Here is a 21092-nt window from a genome sequence, read left to right on the forward strand (position 1 = left end):
AGATTCATGAGTTCTTTTAAGGAGGATAATTGGGGCCAGGAGGTGAATTCCAAAGCTCTCCTGGAGAGTAATTGCAGCCCATTGACATACTGAGCATGTTTTGGCTGCATCAGAAATGTTAAATCTGTATTTGGCCATGAATAGATTGGAGTTTGTAGTTTACCAAATATTGTGGAGTTTCTGTTACAAAACAGAGCAGTAATAATTTTTCTAAGACAGCTGACATGCATGAGACGGAAAAGAAAAATGGTTTTACTTCCTTCCTAAGCTGGAGCCTGACAACAAGCTTTTTTTTCCCTCCTCCTTTTTTTTTCTGTTGAGAAGTTGCAGCTGTTTCGGCCTTTCTTATTGTGCTTGTTTTCAGAGTGTGACTGGGAACACAGGCTGAAAGTACAGCTGTTGGGTGCAAAGTGAATCAGGTATTTCACAGTGGCTATTTGATTAGAAAACAGCACCCAGTCACACTGCTATAGCTGGGGAATCAGATTTTCAGCTGGGGTGAAGCAGCCTTAGTCCACTCAAGCCAAAAAAGCTACACTGAGAATACAACTCGCAAGTGGAAAAGTCACTTTCATTACCAACTAATTTTGGGGAAATTACAGCTTGTCAAAAAAAAACCACCCCATGGTATATTGAGATAAAATATCTTCTGTTCTTGCTCAGTTCCAAGGTGATTTTTTTTTTTTTTGCCTGGAGCTTGGTATTATTTCAGAGAGTGACTTTTGAGTGATGAAGAAAAGTGCAAAGTTCTTCAGGAAGGGGAAATCTTTCTGATAGCTCTGGGGAGAGTGGGATATGGGAAGGTTTTACAAGATTTATTCTGAAAAACTCACATTTGGTCTGGCCTTAACAATGAACAAGAGACCGATGCCCTTGACGTATGCAGAGGCTGATTTTTGGCATAAAGCTATTTTCGGAAGCAGAATACTGCATGTGGCCCCCACACTGAAGTTGGCCTCTCCGAGGTAAAGCCCAAGCAAATGCACTGCTTGTTGGTGACCTTCTTGAGGAAGAGAGGGAGAGAGAAGTTTTCACTGTACGTTTTACAACTGCTACGGGCAACGACTCTCTTTAGATGCAATTTTCGCAGCAGGGCCATCTCATCCTTCTGACTATACCAGAGAAACTCGGTACACGGTGGGGCATCTCTGGGGTGAGGAGCTCCCCCATGCGCCTTCTCATCTCCATGGGGCAGCAGGACATCCATCCTGTTGGTTCTGGAGGTAAGGAAAGGGTCTTCCCATGGGCATACATACACCCTCAGATGCCGTCAGCCACATGCTGGCTGCAGTCCTGTCCAATCTACTTGGACATATGCCAGCTGTAGCTGAGAAGCCAAGTGTTAGCAAAACATGGTCACGCACTGTCATGTCTGAACAGATTCTGGACTGAAAATGGCTTAGGGCACGAGAACCAAAGCGTGATGGCATAGATAGGCCTCGTTGGAGTAGAGCACGTCACACAACAGGGCACTCACCCTCCTCAGGGCCTCTCTGCGCTTGTTAGACATGAAGCAATACAGAATAATAATTAACCTTATTCAAGGGACCCATTATATCCCGGTGTTTTTAAACCAGATTTTTAGCTAAGAAAAGATGTATGGGGTTAGAATAAAGGTTCAAGAAGCAGAGTTTCCTGTCTCTGACAGGGGCTAAGATGGATAAGGGAGAGGTATGAGGCAAGTAAAAGCACACACTGATACCTCGCCCAGTACCCTCCTGCTTCTGGCACTCAGTGGCCCAGAGATTCCCTGAGCTGGAAATCGCACCCATATCTGGTATTTAATAGTCCTTTATGGACATCTTTTCCCTTAATTTTGCTTATTGTTTTTTTAAATTATTTGCTATTTTGTCCTCCATGGTACACTGTGACAATGACTTCCATAATTTCATTCTGCTTTGAATGGTGAAGAGCTTCCTTTGGTGTTTCCTTAACCTGCTGCCTTATCATTTCATTTGGTACCCCTGGTTCTGCCTGATGAGGAATAGGGACGGGGCTCTGGCTCTCACAGATCAGTAGTTTGGGAAATTTTCACACGCTGAGCACAAACCTGTTGGCTTTCACATTCAAATAGACAGAACACTTGATAGTCAAACTCGTTTCCCAGGAATACGTATGATTAAAACCAAATACCACCACCACCAAACTTTAACACACATCTCATTTCCCTGAAAAGAGAGAAATTAGCATGTGTCATAGCTGCTTTCATAGATTACGTGCCAGGGAACATAATGCATGCTACAGAAATTAGTATAGACAAAAATAATCACATCTGCTTTTTATTTGTAACTGCAGTCAAGGCTTGGAGAGAATTGTCCCAGAATTCAGCAAGAAGAGAGCCAAGCCTTCAGCGTTGCTCTCCTCTTGCGAACAGCAAAGTGGCCAGGCCTCGCCGCTGCAGGAATCGAGGCTCAAAGCCATGGGGCCTGTCAGCAAAATGAGTTGGTGCAGAACAAAGAAGTAGAGAGCTTTGCATCTTTCAGCATGGTCATTCAAATTGAGTTTATACCATTGTATACTGGAAGCCATTTCTACCTTTGAATTGATCAAACTTCTTTTGATCTAGTTCCTGTCCCACTTGACAAACATAGTCGTAACAAAACCCACCAGTCCAAGTGGCAAGCCATGTTGGAAGCAAGCGCGAGGAGGTCAAGAAATACGTGAGCATGGACCTCAAACCTTACAGAGCCAGAAGGAGGAAAGAGTGGTGGGATGCCCGTGGAGCCATTGCAAAGGTTGTCCTCAGTGCCCACTGCTGCCCTGCCTCTGTGGTCCAGCAAGCCAATACTGGCAGTCTGACCTATTTAAATGCAAACTACGCACACATGCATTTGTAGGAATGTGAATAGCTGCAGTCCTTCCCACTTTATCATTTTTAAACCAACAGAAAAGTGTGGCAAACTCTTGATAAGTAACATTTTCATATCTATAGCTCAACTTTTAACAGTTTTATAATAGCAGTCCTTTCTGTGGCAGAAAATGTATCTTGATGCTCCCAGAAAAAAAAAAATCAAATATTGCATAATGCACAATCCATATAGTCAAATTAAAATTAACACCTGGTGCCAAATAACTGTTTTGAGAGCACACGTGTTTTAATATTCAGTTTGAGTAGAAGAGCTTACACCTTTCAGAGGAGATCCATTATACTCTCCATGGATTAGAATGATATACAGCATTTAGAGAGCTACATATGTGCCCTTTGCAAGGCTACACTTCATATCCCAGGGCATTTGAGGCGTTACACAATAAAGTTAACCCTGAGCCTTTCTCTGCTGGGTAATGGCCTACACCTGCCAGACATCTAGGGAAAAATAACAATATGATACTTAGATGGGATTGCTTTTAGAAGGCCTCTCATTTTTGCAGAAGATATTTCAACATGCAGACAGTAACATTTGTAATTCAATCCTGATGACTAGCAGAACTGAGCATCAGAATGATTTTTAAAAGAAGCTGTTGCATGCTGTTTTTCAACTTAAGTTATTACAGTCTGAATTTGCCATATTATGCATAAACGAACCTGGAGTCAAGTCTTCTCACTTAACATTAATACTAGTTGATGGCAATGAAAGAATATTTAAATGAATTACTTTAATGTTGATGGACCTAAGTGATCACTGACTTCCAGTATAAAGGATATATTAATTAATGTATTCATTAATTAACCGTTGGCTGTTATCATCATGGAAGTACTTTGGGCTATGCTGAAAGACCACGTACTTTGTTTTTCTGGTAAATAGAGGGACATAAATATTGTGTTTGCTTTGAGAAGGATGTCTGGGGTTGTAGTTGCTGATAATGAATGTGATTCTCAGGAGGGTTATTCATAAGAACATCAGAAGAGCCACACAGGCTTAAACGAAGGGTCCATCTAGTTCAGTGCGCTGTCTCCAGCAGGGGTGGCAACTGGATGCCAAAGGACCCAGGCAACATATGTAATACCTTCTGCTTCAAGCCTCCAACTATTTTGCATTCTGGGGATTTCCTGAGCTATTGGGTTTTGTCTGTTTAGCTCTTTCCATGTATATGTGGAGTTTCCCTTTGAATGTGTATTCCTCCTGCATTCACGTCCGTTGGCAAGGAGTCTCATAGGTCATCACATATTCCTGGGAAGTCTTACTCTTTTGTTTGCTTTGAACCTGACTCTTGCTTTTGTATTTTGATGGTGTTTGGTACTTTTATTAGAAGAGAGTAAATGATCAGTGTCTACCCACTCAAAATTTTGTATGCCTTTTTCATAGCATTTGCATACCTACCCTGCTCAGTCATTGATCATTACAGCCTTTTGATCATCTTTGTTACCCTTCTCTGAACGTTTTCCCATTTTAACATACTCTTTTTATCATGAGGCAGCTAGAACTGTATGGAGAATTCAAAGTTCAGGCAAGCCATGAATTTGTATGACATCGGCATGTTTTCTGATATGTTCTCTAATCCTTTTCTCATAATTCCTAAGTTTTTATTTGGGGTGGGTTTTTTTTGTCTGACTGCTGCTGAGCAGTGAGATGATGCTTTCATGGAACTATCTATCATATACCGCTTTAAATTCATCTTCTTTGTTGTATTACACCTGCTGTTTTATTGCCTTGACATGCTGTCTTGTAAAGTCCTTCTGCCATCCTTCATAGTCCGTCCTCATCCTTATCACCTTGAATACCTTCAGATCATCAGCAAACTTTGTCACTGGACTGTTCAGCCACTTTTCCAACTCCTTTAGGGGTATGTTGAACAGTGTGGATCCCAGCACAGGCACCGTGCAGAACACCTCTGGTGACTTCTCGCCGTGGCAAGGACAGACCATTTACTGCTAACATCTGTGTGTTCTCTTTTAGTCAGTTATTTATCAGTGCAAGACCTCCCCTCTCTCCTAACTGCTTGAGTGCAGGCACATAGGTATGCTTTCATTTCTCTTATGCTCTGGAGAAATTAAATTAATTATTATTTATTGATTACCTAAATTAATGATCTAATTATATGATCTGGTTATTAATTATTAAAATGTAAAAAACAACCACCACCACCCCACAAAAAAAACCCCAAACAACCAAAAAAACTCCAAACCAGCACTTTATAGTCATTGTAAAGAGAAATCCTTCTGTAGTAGTGAACCATTTCCATGGTAGGAGTAGCCCCTGTATGGTGGTGTGTCCACGGTAGATTAAAGCCACACTGTATGCATACCAGCCCAGTCCCAAGCAATAAAAATCAGAGGTTTCTGAGAACGATGCTGGAGTCCTAAGCGGCCTCTTCTTCCTGCTGTAGAAGCTGTCTTCAGATTGCCTTTTTCTTCAGGATTATGGTGGATAAGGGTAAGATAGAATTTCAAGGACTGGGCTGATGCATGCAAAAACCACACAGTTATATAGACCAAAAAGAGCATTTTTGCATCTAGTATCTGTTACGGCAGCACTGTAGGCTGGTAGATTAGTTCTAAGCAAACCCCAAACTTTTATTCTGCAGTCCCAAATGAGTTAGGAAGTGTAATTTGAGTGCCCTGTATGTCATGAGGTCAAAGTCTATTCACTTGGGCTTTGAGCAGGTGATTTGACTATCAGCCTCGGGAAAATAAAGGTCGATCAGTGTTTAAAGTACCAAATAATTTTTCCACGATTGTAGAGATGGGGTCCAAATTTTTGTGTATTGCTCTGAGGTTGCAACGCAGATGTGTTTAAAGGGTTAATGCTGTGGCTCAATCAGAAAGAATGCTTGGCAATAAGAGGAAGCCTGGATTAATGATAGAAAAGAATTCTTAGCATTTTATAGCAGTGGGTATTCGAGATGAGACATGGCTAATGATCAACTAAAAAGGTATTTGCAGCTGTGGTGCTACCTCTCCCCGTAATGCCAACATTAATCAAGCTTTTTTCATGCAGCTTTGCAGTCCATTCTATTTTTCATTGTCCTGAATATAAAAACAGAGCTCATGCCCTAATATACTGAGTCAGAGACCATACTTCTGTGTCACTGAAAATGATCAGACCTTATTGATTTCTAAAAGCTGCACTTTCTGTGCTGTGAAACAAACTCATCGCAAAGTCTTTAACAAAGCCAGTTTCATTGTAAAGGAAAAAAAACCCTCTTGTAACTCCTAACTAAATGCCTCTGGGATGTGAGCACTTATCGCCATATAAACTGCTCATATATTTTATTTTAGTCTTGAATTACAACAAAACATCAGCTGTAATTACAGCATCTCTAAGTCTAGTTTTGGAGTCAGCCATCTTGTTGAAAGACCTTGGCAGTGCGAAAAGCCAGTGAAATCATGTAAGTCAATGTCCTAGCTGTTCTGATGCTGCCTTCGGAGTCAGAAGAAAAGCTTCATTATAGTGAAAAATTAAACATTTGACATACAAGTTATTTCCAGAATGGCTTCGATCTTCTTAAATAATGAGCCCCATTGAATCTCAACTTCTCAGCAAAAGTCGATTATCTAAATTCCTTAAGTAAACTACACATGATGCAGCTTTTGAAACACGAACATGATCTTCCCTCATGTAAACAATCCTCTGCCTTTGTTGCCTGATGCTATCGCATTTGGGCGCGCATCCCTCTGGATTGCAGGCCCAAGCCTATAAAATCTCGCTATCGAATATCCACCCCAATCTGCAGATGCTTTATGCCTGTGCTTAACAGCCATGACTCATCCCATTAAAGTCAACAGAGTTACAGTAGTAAAGTTAAGCGTGCGTTTGCAGGAATGGGCCCAAATTCTCAGAAGTATTTAGGTAACTCAAGATGCAGAGATGACTAGTGGGGGAATTTCGTACTGGTGTGACTAATCTCCCTAAGATCTCCTAAAATCAATAGAGAGAGAGAGGAGGGCTCTTGCAAAGGGGCAGCAGGACAACTAAATTAGGCTCCTGTTTTGGACCATCTTCCAAAGCAGCTTTGTCCCAGACACCCGGCTCCTGCAGAAATCAGCGGGAGCCAGACCTTGAGGTGCCTAGCCATGTCTTCCAAGGAACTTGTCTGCAGCAATAACCACCTCGCCAGCGCTGGGCATCGAGCTCCGTGTACTTGTGTCTCTGTCGTGCTGCTCACAGCGATGACCTGCCCCTGCCATAGCTCTGCGGTCCAATGGCCCCACGTGCACCAGGGCCAGATACTGTTGACAGGGTAAAGTTTACTTTTCAAACTGAAGGACCAAAGTGAAAATAAACGGAAATATCTTTGACTTTTGAAGGCCCGGAGTTCTAAGATTCTTTTGAATAGACGTTGGAGATAAAATTCTCCTTTCTTAAATGTACAGGGCTGACTAAATGGCCCGTCTTCATTTTTTACAGTTGTTTTATTAATACCTGAAATTAAAGGACTAGGAAACGTTTAATGACTCCTTCATATTTTCATAAATACGATGTATTTTGAGGATCCTCCAACAGCCATGATTTTGCTGTGTTGAATAAAGTAGATTTTATAGCGCTTTAATCAGATCATGATGGAACATTATGCAAAATATTATGCAATGTAATGCAGAGTAATTAATGCAAGCAGAGAAGTGGTAAGAACATGAGATCGCTGAGCAGCATGCGTTTGTGTCACACGCAGCCTGCTGATTTTCCCAATTTCTTTCTTTCTTAGATAGTGGTTTCCCGTTCGGAACCCACAGCTCCACATGTCAGCTTTCAGCTAGACTCCCACCCCGTCTCTCCCCAAGTCGTTGTCAAGAATTCATTAGCGGATGATGGCTATACCCTGGTAGTGACTGGGAAAAAGGTGAGTGGTTCATAATCTGATCCTTCTGTGCACCGTGTAAACCTGCCTTCAGAGCAGCAACTTTCCGTAAGAGCAACTATTCACACTGCTGCCTTATGCTTTGCATCCTCCCAGCCTTGCCATTCCCCTGGGAACACTGGAAGGGCAAGTTTCCTCCAAGACATCTTTTATTTTTCCCTACTAAACGAACCGACAGCCTAATATTGAGAAATGTTTAAATAATGTAAGAGTTGTGATATAAACCAACAAAAGCCAGGAAATGCAAATTTTAAGGCTGAAACCCTGTCCTTAATTCAAGTGCTTGCAAAGAAAAAACACACAATGGCTCAAGGGAAGAATGGTGCTCACAGTTTCCTGGCTTTTGTTGGTTTGTGTCATAACATAACTTTTTAAGGAGGGTTGTGTTTAAAATTGGGAGTCAGTAGCAAGATTTAAAGATTGCTTTAGCATATAGTCTACAAAGGGTTAATAAAAGATGAAGACCTGTCATAAATATACTATTGTCATAAGTAGATACGCATTGTAGAATGGCTTGAAAACATCAGCAGATAATATTACAGATAATCCTAAACTATAATCGTAAGCAATAATTTGAGTTCTATAAGAATTTACAGAAATACATCAGCCATTAGTAAAGATGGTTATTAATCATTTACTAGAAATATATGGGTTATTTATGAGAGTAATCTTCAAGAAAATGTCCAAAATACATTTAAGGAAGGTACTGAAGTGTAAAGAAGTACTTGTGTAGTAATGTAATTATATACTAATTTTAATATTTTGACTAAAAAGAATTTATTTAGTGACTATTATCATAACTATTCTGTTATCTTAAATAATATAAATTTTAGTTCATATTTGAGGTATAGTATAGGTTTTTTGACGGTAGGTGTTAAACAGCAAGTACATGGGCAGTCGCATGCTGTTAAGTGTGTCACGGATATTAATACAGCCTCGCCAAAGTTGCAATAGCCACCGTGCCTATTTTTACAAATGTATGAGCTAAGGCATACTGAGATGCTCTGTTTTTTTCCAAGAACTAATGCAGAGTTGGGAGGAGCACGCTGCTGTTTTCTTTTTCCATCAGCAAAAACTGCGATCTTGCTGTAAACACCAGATGCTGGTAGTAACTGTATATAACATTAAGATGCCTTTAGGGTTTCTCCCAAGCGAGTTTAAAATCATGTCAGTTAAATTACTTATAAGATCCTATAATTACTGAGCTAAAGAGATGTCGAACCGCAGCTTGCACATCTGAAATCTGAGCAGCGCCGCGGCGCGCTGCATAAATAGCGACTCTCCTTAGCGCCTGTATTAAAAGGCTCTGTGCTCCGTGTCTTTCCACCGGCAGATAACGAGGATCCCGCTGCGGGGGCCGGGCTGCCATCACTTCGGGTCCTGCAGCCAGTGCCTGCTGGCGCCTCCCTTCATGCAGTGTGGCTGGTGCAGCTGGCGGTGCCTCAGGTCCCCCGAGTGCCCCGACGGCACCTGGACCCAGGAGACCTGCTTGCCGAGGGTTTATGAGGTAAAACCGTGGGTTTCTCATGTTTGTCTCCGAGGGAAGAACGCCGTCTGCACTCTGCAGACATTTTCTGTTTATTTTTGTGCAGTTATGATAAATGAAGTGTCCACTCTCCTCGATGTCCCCTCGGCCTCAGCGTCCATAAAGGCTCTGGCTGGATGCATGTACTCTCCCTGAACGCTGCAGGCTCAGAGGCTTGTGGCGGACAGGTCTGTGTGACCATCCCAGGGAGAGCCCTGGCCCTGCAAAGCCCTCGTGGTGGGGCAACAACATGGATCTGAGCCAGCCTGGCAGGGGTCTGATGGGAAAGACCAGTCACAAGATGGAGGGCCCCTCCCCTCAGTCCCTTCTCAAAGAGAGGAGGTGCAGGAAGGCACCCACAACTGCCGCAGCCCGACCCAATGCAGGAGGTCTCTGTCCCTCCTTCCTTATCTGTCCCCACACTGGCTCCAGCCTTGGAGGAATCATAGAATGGTTTGGGTTGGAAGGGACCTTAAAGATCATCTAGTTCCAACCCCCTGCCATGGGCAGGGACACCTCCCACTAGACCAGGTTACTCAAAGCCCAATCCAACCTGGCCTTGAACACTTCCAGGGATGGGGCATCCACAGCTTCTCTGAACAACTTGTTCCAGTGTCTCACCACCCTCATAGTAAAAAACTTCTTCCAATATCTAATCTAAATCTCCCTTCTTTCAATTTAAAACCGTTACCCCTCGTCCTATCATTACACTCCCTGATAAAGAGCCCCTTCCCAACCCTCCTGTAGTCCCCTTTAGGTACTGGAAGGCTGCTATAAGGTCTCCCTGGAGCCTTCTCCAGCTGAACAACCCCAACTCTCTTAGCCTGTCTTCATAGGAGAGGTGCTCCAGCCCTCTGATCATCTTTGTGGCCTCCTCTGGACCCGCTCCAACAGGTCCATGTCCTTCTTGTGCTGAGGGCTTCACAGCTGGATGCAGTACTCCAGGTGGAGGCTCACCAGAGCAGAAAAGTCCCTCTCTATCCTACCTCAGCTCTGCGACAAAGCTGCCAACCCAAACACCACCGTGGGGGAGATGTTTTCCCTAACATTCCTCCTTGTTCCCATGGATCCATGCGCCACTGAGGGGGATGAGCCTGTAGCTGTGGCCCTCCCTGGGATGGGGACAGCCGGAGGCGGCTGTCAGCCGGCCAAGGGCCATAAAGGGTGTGCAAGAATGAAACCGCGCAGAGAAGAAGGGCAGAGAGCCACACCGTCACGTTCTGTTTTAGTTTAGCTATGGTTAACGCAGGGTCCATACCAGCCGGCTGTACATGTAACCGGATCATCCCGTGTGAAGTGTGACATTGCTGTGAAGGCGGAAGTTTACAGGGCAGTTAACGGACTAGAAACCTGAGGGAAGGACAAGCTTCAAACTTTCTGGTAGCACTTACACCCATTTACTTTTGTTACTGCATTTAAACTACACAGTGTAATCAAAAATACATTTTCCTTTATAATGCATATAAGCGGAGATGAAAATTTGACATGCCAAACTCTCAGAGAGAAAGGGAGACAAAAGAGCTTTTTTAAATAATTAATGTATTTCTTTCAACCAGGCAGATGATTTAATGTGCAACAACTTTTTAAAGAATAGACAGGCAAAACTGCTAATAATCTAGAAACACATGTTTACAGGGTTTTTTTTTCTTTTCCGTGTTCACCTTTCAGATACAAAATTTAGGACTAACACGGGCAAAATTCAATGAAGCGTCATAGGAATCAAACCCAAAATGGATGGCAAGGGGTGTGGGTGTGTGTTTGCCTTGCCTTCCATCGCCAGTTACCTTTGGGCAAAGATGATGTAAAAAAATTGCTAACGCAGAATGTGAATAGTTTACTTCCCCTTAATGCAAGAACACATATCTTTCAAAAGGCTGTATTAGATGCTCAAATAGTCCTTTCTGGCCTTAGTTGCTATGAGACTATGAATCACAAATTCGAAGAGATACACTGAGAATTAGTCCCAATACATTTCTATACACCTCTGCAGGACCAAGCTACTCACACCTATACTGCACAGCTTGTTTTGTCTTTCCTTTTAAAGCTCAAACACAAGTAGCATCCCTTAATATTTTTTTCTTAGCAAAACTTTCCAGCAGTGGCTGCACATTGCCATGCCTCCAAAAAGATTTCTAAGGCTCTGAACTACTTAGTTTCTGATTTTCAGAGGTGCTGAGCTCATATAGCCCTCTTTAATTTCAATTACGAGGGTGTGCGCTCAGCAGTTTTAAGAAGCAAGTGCCTGGAGCCCGTGCAGAGATGCTTAGACCGAGAGGTGCATCCCCAAGGCCACCTCTGTGGCCCTGTGAAGTGACAGGGAGGACCCAGCCATGGGAGCACGTTGTGGACGTGGGGCAGTGGGAGCAGGCGTGGGGCCGGCCGGGTGCTCCCCTTCCCCATGGGGCTCGGTCCTGCCTGCTCAGCACAAGCCCAGTCTAACCCTGTAATGAATATGGATCTGTGGCACTGATGGATCTTAAAGTGAATCTCGAATTACAGCATGCCCACATGGGTAGAAGTTGCTTCTAGAAGGCTTGTAAGGAAAAAAATGCAGCTGAGTATTTAAATCCCTTTGGATTGCTAGCTGCTAAGACAGATTTCATGCTCTACTGGACCATGACATTTAACATTATTACTGAAAAAAATATAAAACAGATTATTCATCATCTTCTGATCTGTCTTTAAACCCATATGCATAAAATATGAGAAACAAGCTTGTGTTGTTCCTAACAAACGGAGGATGACCTGCTTTGCATAGGATTTGAAATTCAGTCTGAACCCCCCCCTAATATTTTGGAACTTTCAGAGTGAGAGATTGCGGGAAGTATGTCATATGATCGCTTTAACCTGAGGGGAGCACAGAGCGTCTCCGATGGTCTGGTCCAATGGACGATAGCTAAGTTTTCAACAGAGTTTTCCCAGGTTATTACACAGAGTGGTGCATGGTGGGGAAAAAAATGAGATTTTTACGCTCATGAGGGATGGTAGAAAAGAAACCCAGAATTTTCCAAGGAGTTCTGCAGATCCTTCATCTCCCTGCCCTACTTTAAGCACTTTTCCTTGGAGCTGTGGGTGGCAGGGAGCATCCCCCAGCCCTGCGGGGAGCGCGGAGCTCCAGCTCTGCCCGAGCATCCCCCCTGCTACAGACAGCGCTGCAGCGCTGGTGCCAGGACGTGTCCCCACCGTAACCTGGCTCCCACCCCATGCCTCGGCTCCAAAGCGGGCTCCCATCCACCGCCTCTGCCAGCAGTGAGGCATGTTTTTGTCAGCTGAGACAGGCGGTGGTAGAAGGAAAGCCAGGGGACTCGGAGGAGGTTCCTCAGAGATCACTTGGTGCTGGAACAAATTGCAGGCATCTGTGTGCGGCACTCGGATCGCGCTGAGAGGTGAACGGCATAAAAGAAGAAATAAATTGGTCTCCCTTCTGTTTCTTTGTTGTGGTTAAGAACCTGACCTGGTTTGTTGTTGTTTTTACAGTGAGTCCTTTTAGCTGGCTTTTATCTCAGATGTATCAAGAACATCGGGCCTTCTGCTGCCTGTTTAGGTTGGAGGTTTTGCTGGAAATTTCACATGTGGCCTGTACATGTTCTTGCCGCTTAATTAAAATGAATGGGCCGTTGAAACTTTAATAAATAGATAGCTTCTTCTAACAATTTATAAGGTATGTGAGTGGATATTAGCATAATGGCTGTCAACATAAACAAAAGAAAAAACGATACTTTACAGTTTTCCAAAAAGGAAAAGTTAACTTTCTCTCCCTTAACCCAAAGTCCAGAGAGCAGCAGGGAGAAGCAGGACATCACGCCTCGCAGCGGGACTTACTCCATCTTATCAGTGTAGCTTCCTTGCTATAGAGAGCTTTTGAATCCTAAATTTCTTAGCATTTAGAACTGATTTGGGTTTTGCTTACTTTCTGTTACCACCTCTGTGATGTAAGCACACAGACGATGCCTACGTATACCTCAGCTGAAAGTCCAGGAGGTTCACTATTCATTCCTGGCTACTCTCCCAAGAAAAAGTCTGCAAAACCACATTTGACTTTCAGTGGTTTCATCGTATGGAACAAGGGAAAAAAAAGTAAAGAAATGAATGCAAACAGTCCGGGGGGATTTCTGCAGAACTTAAATAAAAAAGTATAAGATTTAGTTTATTTTTTGCTATCTACTTAAAAGTCTTGCCTCCTAAATTTGCTGGCAGAATGCAGTAAATACTTTCACTCTCCCTCAGTGCAGGCACATGGGTTGCTATCACAAGTCTCTTTTGGCAGATAAGATCACTCAAAACCAGTTAAGTGCCTTCAGTTTTTATTCTGTATGGCTTTGTGAAGCCTGATTTTAACGCCCTTATTTTGCTAACTTATGGATTACATTTCAGACTCTGCAAATGCCACACGTCAATGCATTATTGTACAAAACATGAGACATCCTGTACCCCCACAGAGCAATTCCAGTTTCTGCTGGGGTTTTGTTACTCCAAAAATAGTGTGCTGAGATACTAAGTAAAGTGGAAAACTAGGATCTGAAGTCAATCCAGATTTCAAAGGAAAAAAACCCCAAAGAAATAAGGGAAAGTTAAACTTGGGAATAGCACAGACTCCATAGGAGTCTCCACAGCACTGTTGCACGCTCTTAGCTGTAGTGTTGTGTGTCAGGGGGCTGTATGAGCATCACTCCTTTTTTATGAGATATGTGCAAAAGTACTGTTCCTGTATAGGTTCCCTGTTCTTTGGTCATTGAGAGCTGATTCTGAGCTCATTAAAATGGGAAAGATTCCTACTGGCTTCAGTGCATTTTAGATCAGACTCTTTGTCTGGTTTCTAATGGGGGCAGTAAATTTCCCCATATAGAATATATGGTATAATTCTTTTGAAGTACTCTTCATCTGCCTTTCTATCTACAATAGTTCATTTATGAGAGTCTTGAAGTATAGCTACGAGAGAGTTGAAAAGAAGTGTGCTGTCTTACTGGATTTCCAGATGAAATAATAGCCAAGTATCTCTCAAACATTTTCCTTTCAGCTTGAAAATGAAGTCGGGTCATTTGAAAAGCACAGCTGTATTGCATTTTAGGGGCAAAATTACTATCAGTAAAGCATTAAGTCCGAGACATTTAGGCACTATGACCACAAGTATGAATTCAGTCTTTCATTTTCTGTTTGTCCAGCAGTACTGGTAAGTTTGCAAAATTATGCAGTATTGTTAAAAGTCTCCATAAACCCTGAACCAATGTCTTTTTTTTTTTTTTTTTTACTGGCAGAACTGACCAGTACTTTTACTGAGTTTTGTAAGACTTCTATAGTGTTCCTACATTTTTCCCACCATTGTTATATTTTACAGGACAATTTACAATATGTAGAAAAAAAAGCATTTCCTTTGTAGATTGTCTGTGTGTTTCTGAGGGGTAGGGTTTTTTTTAACTCGGAATTAGAGGTGACCAAATGTAAAAGATTTAAGGAAAGAATAGCAGAAGTCACATTAACTTTATCACAGCCAACGCGATATCGGATTTTGGTGTCTTTGAAGCTACTTCACTCTGAACCTGACTTTCATCAAGCTGACAAAAAAATGGTCATTTTGGGGCTCTTTTGTGTTCAGCATTCAGCTTCTAACAAAATAAGTACATTGTATGTTTAACATGCCAGAAATAAGATGTGCAAGACAAGAACGGCAGGATTTAAAAGACTATTACAATGCACAGCTTGTTCAGTGCCCCTAAACACTGTCCTTCAAAGCTTTCTAGTATAGGTTTTGTTATTTATTGCTACTGTCAGAGAAAGCTCATAATGTGACAAATGAAAGGTGAAGAACAATTAAGATGAATGGTAGGACATAGTCTACCAGAAGAAATGCTTTTCTAAAATTATACCTTTGCACATTCTTTAAGTCCATTTGAAGTTCAAGAAAACCTGATGTAACTAACACAATATTTTTTTCAACAGATTCTTCCAAACAGCGCTCCCTTAGAAGGTGGGACAAAACTTACACTGTGCGGATGGGACTTTGGATTCAGCAAAAATCATAGATTTGAATTAAAAAATACAGTAGTCCACATCGGAGGACAAATTTGTGCTCTGGAAGCAAGATCTAGCAACAAAAACAAGTAAGAAACATAAAATATGAGTTTCCCTTTATACAGATGTTCTTTATGGGCTATGGATTTTTTTATGATATAAACACTCGGTCTATAAGTGTCATCTCCGATTCTGAAATTTCAAACAGGAAGCAATCCCTTGGTTTGAACAGCTCCTCAGGAAAAAAGTGCTCAAAATGGAAATCAAATAAATGTTAATAACGATAGCTCCTGTAGCAGCTTTTTCTCGTTTGTCTGCAAAATGCCGTTCAACATCTGTGGGAGCTGGCAAGAATGAAACTATTCAAAGGTTTGAAAAGGGGGCAGGTTCCTTTGGCCAGGATCCTGCTGGGCTCAGTTGTGTCACCTCCGTCTTCCTGATCTGTGAAGCTGCTGGAGAGTAATGTGAGAAGATGCAGGTATTTCGTCATCCAGAGGCTTATGACCCTCAGCTGCACTTCTCCTCCTCCTCCTCAGAAATATGTCTTTGAGACAGCGGGATAATGGCTTATGTTTAAGACAGAGGTTATTCTGTTGTTATCTTGAAAAAATAGGAAGTTCAATTAATATCCTCTCTCAGTTCAAGGCATATGACTATCTACTGCCAAAGCAATGTGCAAATCATGGCACAGCTTCCCTATTCATATATACAGCAGCAAAAACATCACCCTCCAGAAGTACTGAGCACTCTCCTAACTGCTACGCTGAACAGTCTTGATGCAAACAAAATGATTTAAGGAGACTACCTCATATATGAGACTGTGTAAATGTAATGTAATACATTGACATATGCATCAACAAAAGTTCAAGTTTAATTTTTGGTTATATTTAAATTTATGCAACAAACTTGTGTATATGATGCATTTTTTCTAATCCTGTTGTCTGCCAAAATTTGGCACTAAAGGAAAATTCCAAAAACCAAGTCAGCCATTGAGTGGGAAGTATTTGTTTTCTCTAGCATGCTTCTTTTTTTCTGAAATTTATCTGGTATATTAAAAGGATTTTCTCTGGCCAAGTATAAACACCACAGTGTTTGTATTTTGTATTGAAGAAGACAACCACAGTTCTTCTGGCTGTTACTTCTGAAATGTCCCTGATGTGCGTAGAGTGATGATTTGTTTAGTATGGATCCTCCATTGTTATGAATTTGAGTTGGTTCTATTTTAATACAAAAAAATCAAGCCAGAAAAAAAATGTAATCTCATCTTTTTTCCTTGTTTTCCAAAGGCTGGAATGCACAGTTCCTGCTGCAAAAAATCCAAGTTTTAATATATCCAGTAGTGTTTCTGTTGGACATGGCAAAACACTATTCAATACATTTTCATATGTGGTAAGCACTATGATTAAAACTTTATTGTCAAAATTAGCTTCAATATTAATGGGACGGAGACTCCTCATGAGTCCAGTCCAGTATGGTAATTCCTGTTTGCTTTAATATTACTTCATGGAAATGCTAATAAATGTTTTAAGTTTCTTCCTCTTCACATTTTGAAAATAATTTAACAATTCACTGTTCTTATTTTCACCCCTGTCTCAGAATCCTGTAATAACAAGTATCTCTCCCACCTACGGCCCCAAATCTGGAGGAACATTGCTAACTGTGGCTGGAAAATACCTAAACAGTGGAAAATCCAGAAGGATTTTTGTTGGTGAGAAACCATGCGCCTTGAAAAGGTAATGGACTTACGAAAACATGATGCATTTAATATTTAAATGGCTTTATTAAAATGTCTTGGAGTGAAAAAAACTGCAGCCATGCATTGCTCTCCTCTCCGTGGGTTGCGTATCGGAGAATTGACACTGCAATAAGCATTGTATTCTGGATTACATCCTGACTTCAGGATGTCTGAAAGGTTCCTAGAAGGGAGTACAGTTCCCTAGAAGACTTGTTTATTCTGTAATGCCTTCATTAACCTCATTAAAAGGTTGCATAGAGAAGTAGCAAATCAGCTTCTAATGGACTAGAAACTGCCAGATTCCCATAATTCTTTGTCACCCTAACTCCCGCACACTCAGCCCTCTCTCGTGTATTAGCAAGAGCTGCTCTTCATGCAGCAGCTCCCAGTGAGTGTCCAGTGGGTGCAGGTTACCATTTCCTACTGGTTTGTTTGGTGGAAACCTGACCAGTGTGGGAATGGGTATCCCATGCAGAGGAGCAGCTATTTCTGCGCTACTACCACTGAGCAGCCTCCAAACCAGAGGCAGCATCCTTTTGGGACTTTTCCTGGTGTATATAAAATTGTTTTGAGGATTAAGCCAGAATTTCTTGTGGCTCTGTACTGGATCCAGTAGGAACTCAGTCAAGAATCTTCGACATGCTCTGTGTGGAAATGCCTTCAGTCCCAGCTGAGTATAAATGTTAAATACCAAGCACAGATTCTCTGTTATGGGCAGCCATTCTACCATCAAATCCAGTGCAAATCCTGTGACCAAGGACAGAATCTGGCCCGCTGTGTCCCAGAAGCTCGATGCCCAGCAATTCCTCTAAATTTTGAGTCTCTCCTACTGGTTATGTAAAGTTGTAGTGGTGAAACATCACACTTGTGGAGAACATGGGGAAGCAATAGCCTATTAGTTAACGTCAGACTCAAAGTCAGGAGAGCTAAATTTTATTCTTTGCTGCTAAATGATTTATTGTATGCTTTTTATCAAATCAGCTAAGTCTGACTAAATCGAGAAAGGGATTTAGGTATTCAAGTCTGATATTTAATCACTACTGAGATCTTCAAAACTTCTGTTCAGTGTCTACTTTAAGGTGGCATTTATTGGTGTCATCACCTCAGCTGGTCAGCTAAGGGACAGATATATAAACCTTTTGGGAGTGATTCATCTGATCCATTTGAGACACCTACTGTGGGGATGAGATGACAGCCTGTTCAGAGGCAGACATTTGCTTTGGTCAGGTGGACCTCTAGGTATCGAACCGTAGTTGGGCCTTATCCAGTAAGCATCCCCAGCACCCCTCTTTCTCACCAGCCAGGTTGTCTGAAGACTTCTACAGAGGTCTTTGCCAGTTTCCCAGGGCAGGTATTTCTCTACCTAATCCGACAGCTTTCCACAGTTCTGAGAACAGCTAGATCAAGCGTTTATTTTTTCCTTTTGAAGGTGGTAAAAAGCTTCCAGATACATATAAATGAATCACTAACCCCTACAGCACACGGTGAACCCCACCTCCTGGAAAGCTTCAGAAGTGGCAGCAAACGCCCCTTTTGTCTAATCTGGAGACAGTCTCTCACATCCTTTGAGAATGGCCTCACTTGAAGGGCTCCTGGATGTGGTTGGGCCCAAATCACTGAAACCAGCTGGTAGAGTTACATTTGCTTCTCTGATCAGCTGCTGTCCTCACCTCTGATGTGCCCTGCTCCCTGCGGCCACACTTCATGTGCTTCAAGTACTTCAAGCTTCAGGATCCTTCAATCCCTCCACTGCCCGCTCATCCGCTGAGCTCAGTGTAGGAGGAGGGCTTCCAGGGCCAAGCATGAGAGAGCAAGGGAGAGGTGAATATCCCAGACACTCTGCCGGTGTGCTGAATTCAGCCAGCTCTTCCTGAAATTTCACCTTCTCCTCCCTTCTGTTTGCCCTTTGCCTGTCCCTCATCACCAAGTCAGCAGGTGGCCCCAGGGCAGGACATCTCTGACATCCCCCACCATCACCTTTTCTTGGGTTTTTTTACACAGGGTAAATCTCGTGGATTTGAAAGAGAAAGACATTATCCCTTGGTTACAGCAGAACAAGTCATTCTCCTGAAACCTGGAGTGTGCTGTTGTTTTCCAGGCTCGAAGCTGCCTGTACAGGGCACAGGGGCTGTTGTGGCTGTCACCAGCACTGGGGAAACATCTTCCAGCAGGCAAAGTCCAAGTCAACAAAATTAAGATGAATCCTGAGCCTAAGCGGTGGTGGTGCTGTTTCTACCCGATGCCATGCTTATTTGTTGCAATATGATCATCCAGTGGGGGAATCAGTGACATTTTTTTACAAGCGGACCCTTAGGTGGGGTTGGGTCTCACTAAAGGACAGTGTTTCAAACCGAGTACAAGTTTTATAATGCTGACAAACAAGCCCTTTTTGGTCCTTCCAGCATATCGGCGAGCACTGTGGAGTGCTACACTCCGGCACAACGAATTCCCCAGGAATATCGCGTGAGGGTGGGAATCGACGAAGCTATTCGAGACGCAAGCGGTCATTTCACATACAGAGAAGACCCCGTTGTTTTAAAAATTCATCCAGCCAAATCTTTTCTTAGGTCAGTAAAAGTTTCTCAGAGAAATAAGGAAAGTAATGAATGAGAGAAGAATGGCTACGCTGTGCAGCAATCTATCAAAAGAAATTGCATTTTTATCTCTATCTGCCATGCCAATTGCTTCTATTATGGTGCAGTTGCAGAGGGCAGATCATTTCCTTTCAGAGGTGAAGGAGAAGGGGGAAGGGTGCCTCTTTTCTTTATGTGATTTAACTACTAGCTGCTGCTGAGCGTACCTGTGATGTCCCACTGTGTGATACCTACTGTACAGCTAAGGGTGTCTCCTATGCTGCATCTGGACATTACGCTGATTAGTGAGGAAAATCATTAAATGTGACAAGTCAGTGGTACTCAGGAGAGCAAATGGATTTTAAAATAGTCTAAATCCAGTGCTACATAAATATTATGAATATATATGTATGGTAGTATGTGTGTGTTTTTAAGTGACATATTTATGGTCTCGGTAGCTCTAATCCAAGCCATCTGCCTTTGCCAAAAAAATGTCAGCAGTAAAAAAGACACCTTTTTCAGCACCACTGAAAGCAATAAGTTAAGTAAGTTAGCAAATACTAAGTACAAGCATACGCCCTCCTTTAAAATGCACACATTTGTTTTATATCCTGGCATACCACAATTTTAAAAATTATTTTTCTTTTCTTGTATTTGATTAGTTGTTATGGCAAGTGTAGAATTTGTTTCCCAGAAAAAGAATCTCACTGCTCAGAGCTATGTATTTGCATTCATCCCATATATCCCTAATTCTGGTTTTATGTTGTCATTTACTCTAAAATATAATTTGTAATTAAGATTATCATAGCAGATGTATCATTATCCTACTCATCTTTTTTTTTTCTTTTAATTTTTCCTAGTGGTGGAAGTACAATCACAGCTCAGGGAATCAACTTGAACTCAGTGTGCTTTCCTCAGATGGTGATTACTGTACCTAAACTGGGAATGAACTTCTCTGTGGTGAGTCAGTCTTGGAGAAGACAATCTGTTTTCTTGTCATTTTCGCGTGGTGAATGGCACAGAATTTTCAGTTAAAATACTTTGATTTTTGCCTTGAAACTTTGGGGCTTCCACCAACATTTTGGTGTTTTCTGCACAAACTGTTTCCACTGCAAAGGCAAAACTCAACAACAAATTTGAAATTAAGCTGGGAGTAGAACAACAGTTTCCAAGGAACCTCTTCCAAAGAAATAAGGCTTTTACAGTATCTGATAACAAGATTTCTATATTGCAATTTAACAGTGCAAATTCAGTGACTAAACACAGAACAATGCAATAAAGGTATGTCAGATTACATGGCAAGTTCAAGTGCTACTGTGATAGGTAGAAAATACATTCAAAGGGTGACTGTGGATATAAAAGGAAAATGGAGCAACCATCAAAGAAAAAGTAAATATGTAAAATCAAAAGTAAGTATTATTGTGAAGAATTTCTGATTGCCAAATTACCTTTTGGGGCAAAGCTTTCCCAGCTTATCAAAGTTCAGCAACTAAGAGAAGTTTGGGCTTTTGCAGTT

General features: G+C 42.0%; 1 protein-coding gene across 4 annotated transcripts in view; it reads left to right on the forward strand.

Annotated features, from left to right (window-relative positions):
* MET (MET proto-oncogene, receptor tyrosine kinase) overlaps positions 1 to 21092 on the forward strand; it is a 102033-nt gene that overhangs the window by 48209 nt on the left and 32732 nt on the right. For all 4 annotated transcript variants that reach the window (XM_054207293.1, XM_054207309.1, XM_054207300.1 and 1 more), the window contains 7 exons: positions 7582 to 7716; positions 9068 to 9241; positions 15197 to 15357; positions 16555 to 16657; positions 16865 to 17001; positions 19406 to 19570; positions 20437 to 20536. In XM_054207293.1, coding sequence (XP_054063268.1) covers positions 7582 to 7716; positions 9068 to 9241; positions 15197 to 15357; positions 16555 to 16657; positions 16865 to 17001; positions 19406 to 19570; positions 20437 to 20536 — 975 coding nt within the window. The remainder of the gene's footprint in view (positions 1 to 7581; positions 7717 to 9067; positions 9242 to 15196; positions 15358 to 16554; positions 16658 to 16864; positions 17002 to 19405; positions 19571 to 20436; positions 20537 to 21092) is intronic.

The sequence above is a fragment of the Rissa tridactyla genome, chromosome 1, assembly GCF_028500815.1.
Source record: "Rissa tridactyla isolate bRisTri1 chromosome 1, bRisTri1.patW.cur.20221130, whole genome shotgun sequence".
Taxonomy (NCBI): Eukaryota; Metazoa; Chordata; class Aves; order Charadriiformes; family Laridae; genus Rissa; species Rissa tridactyla.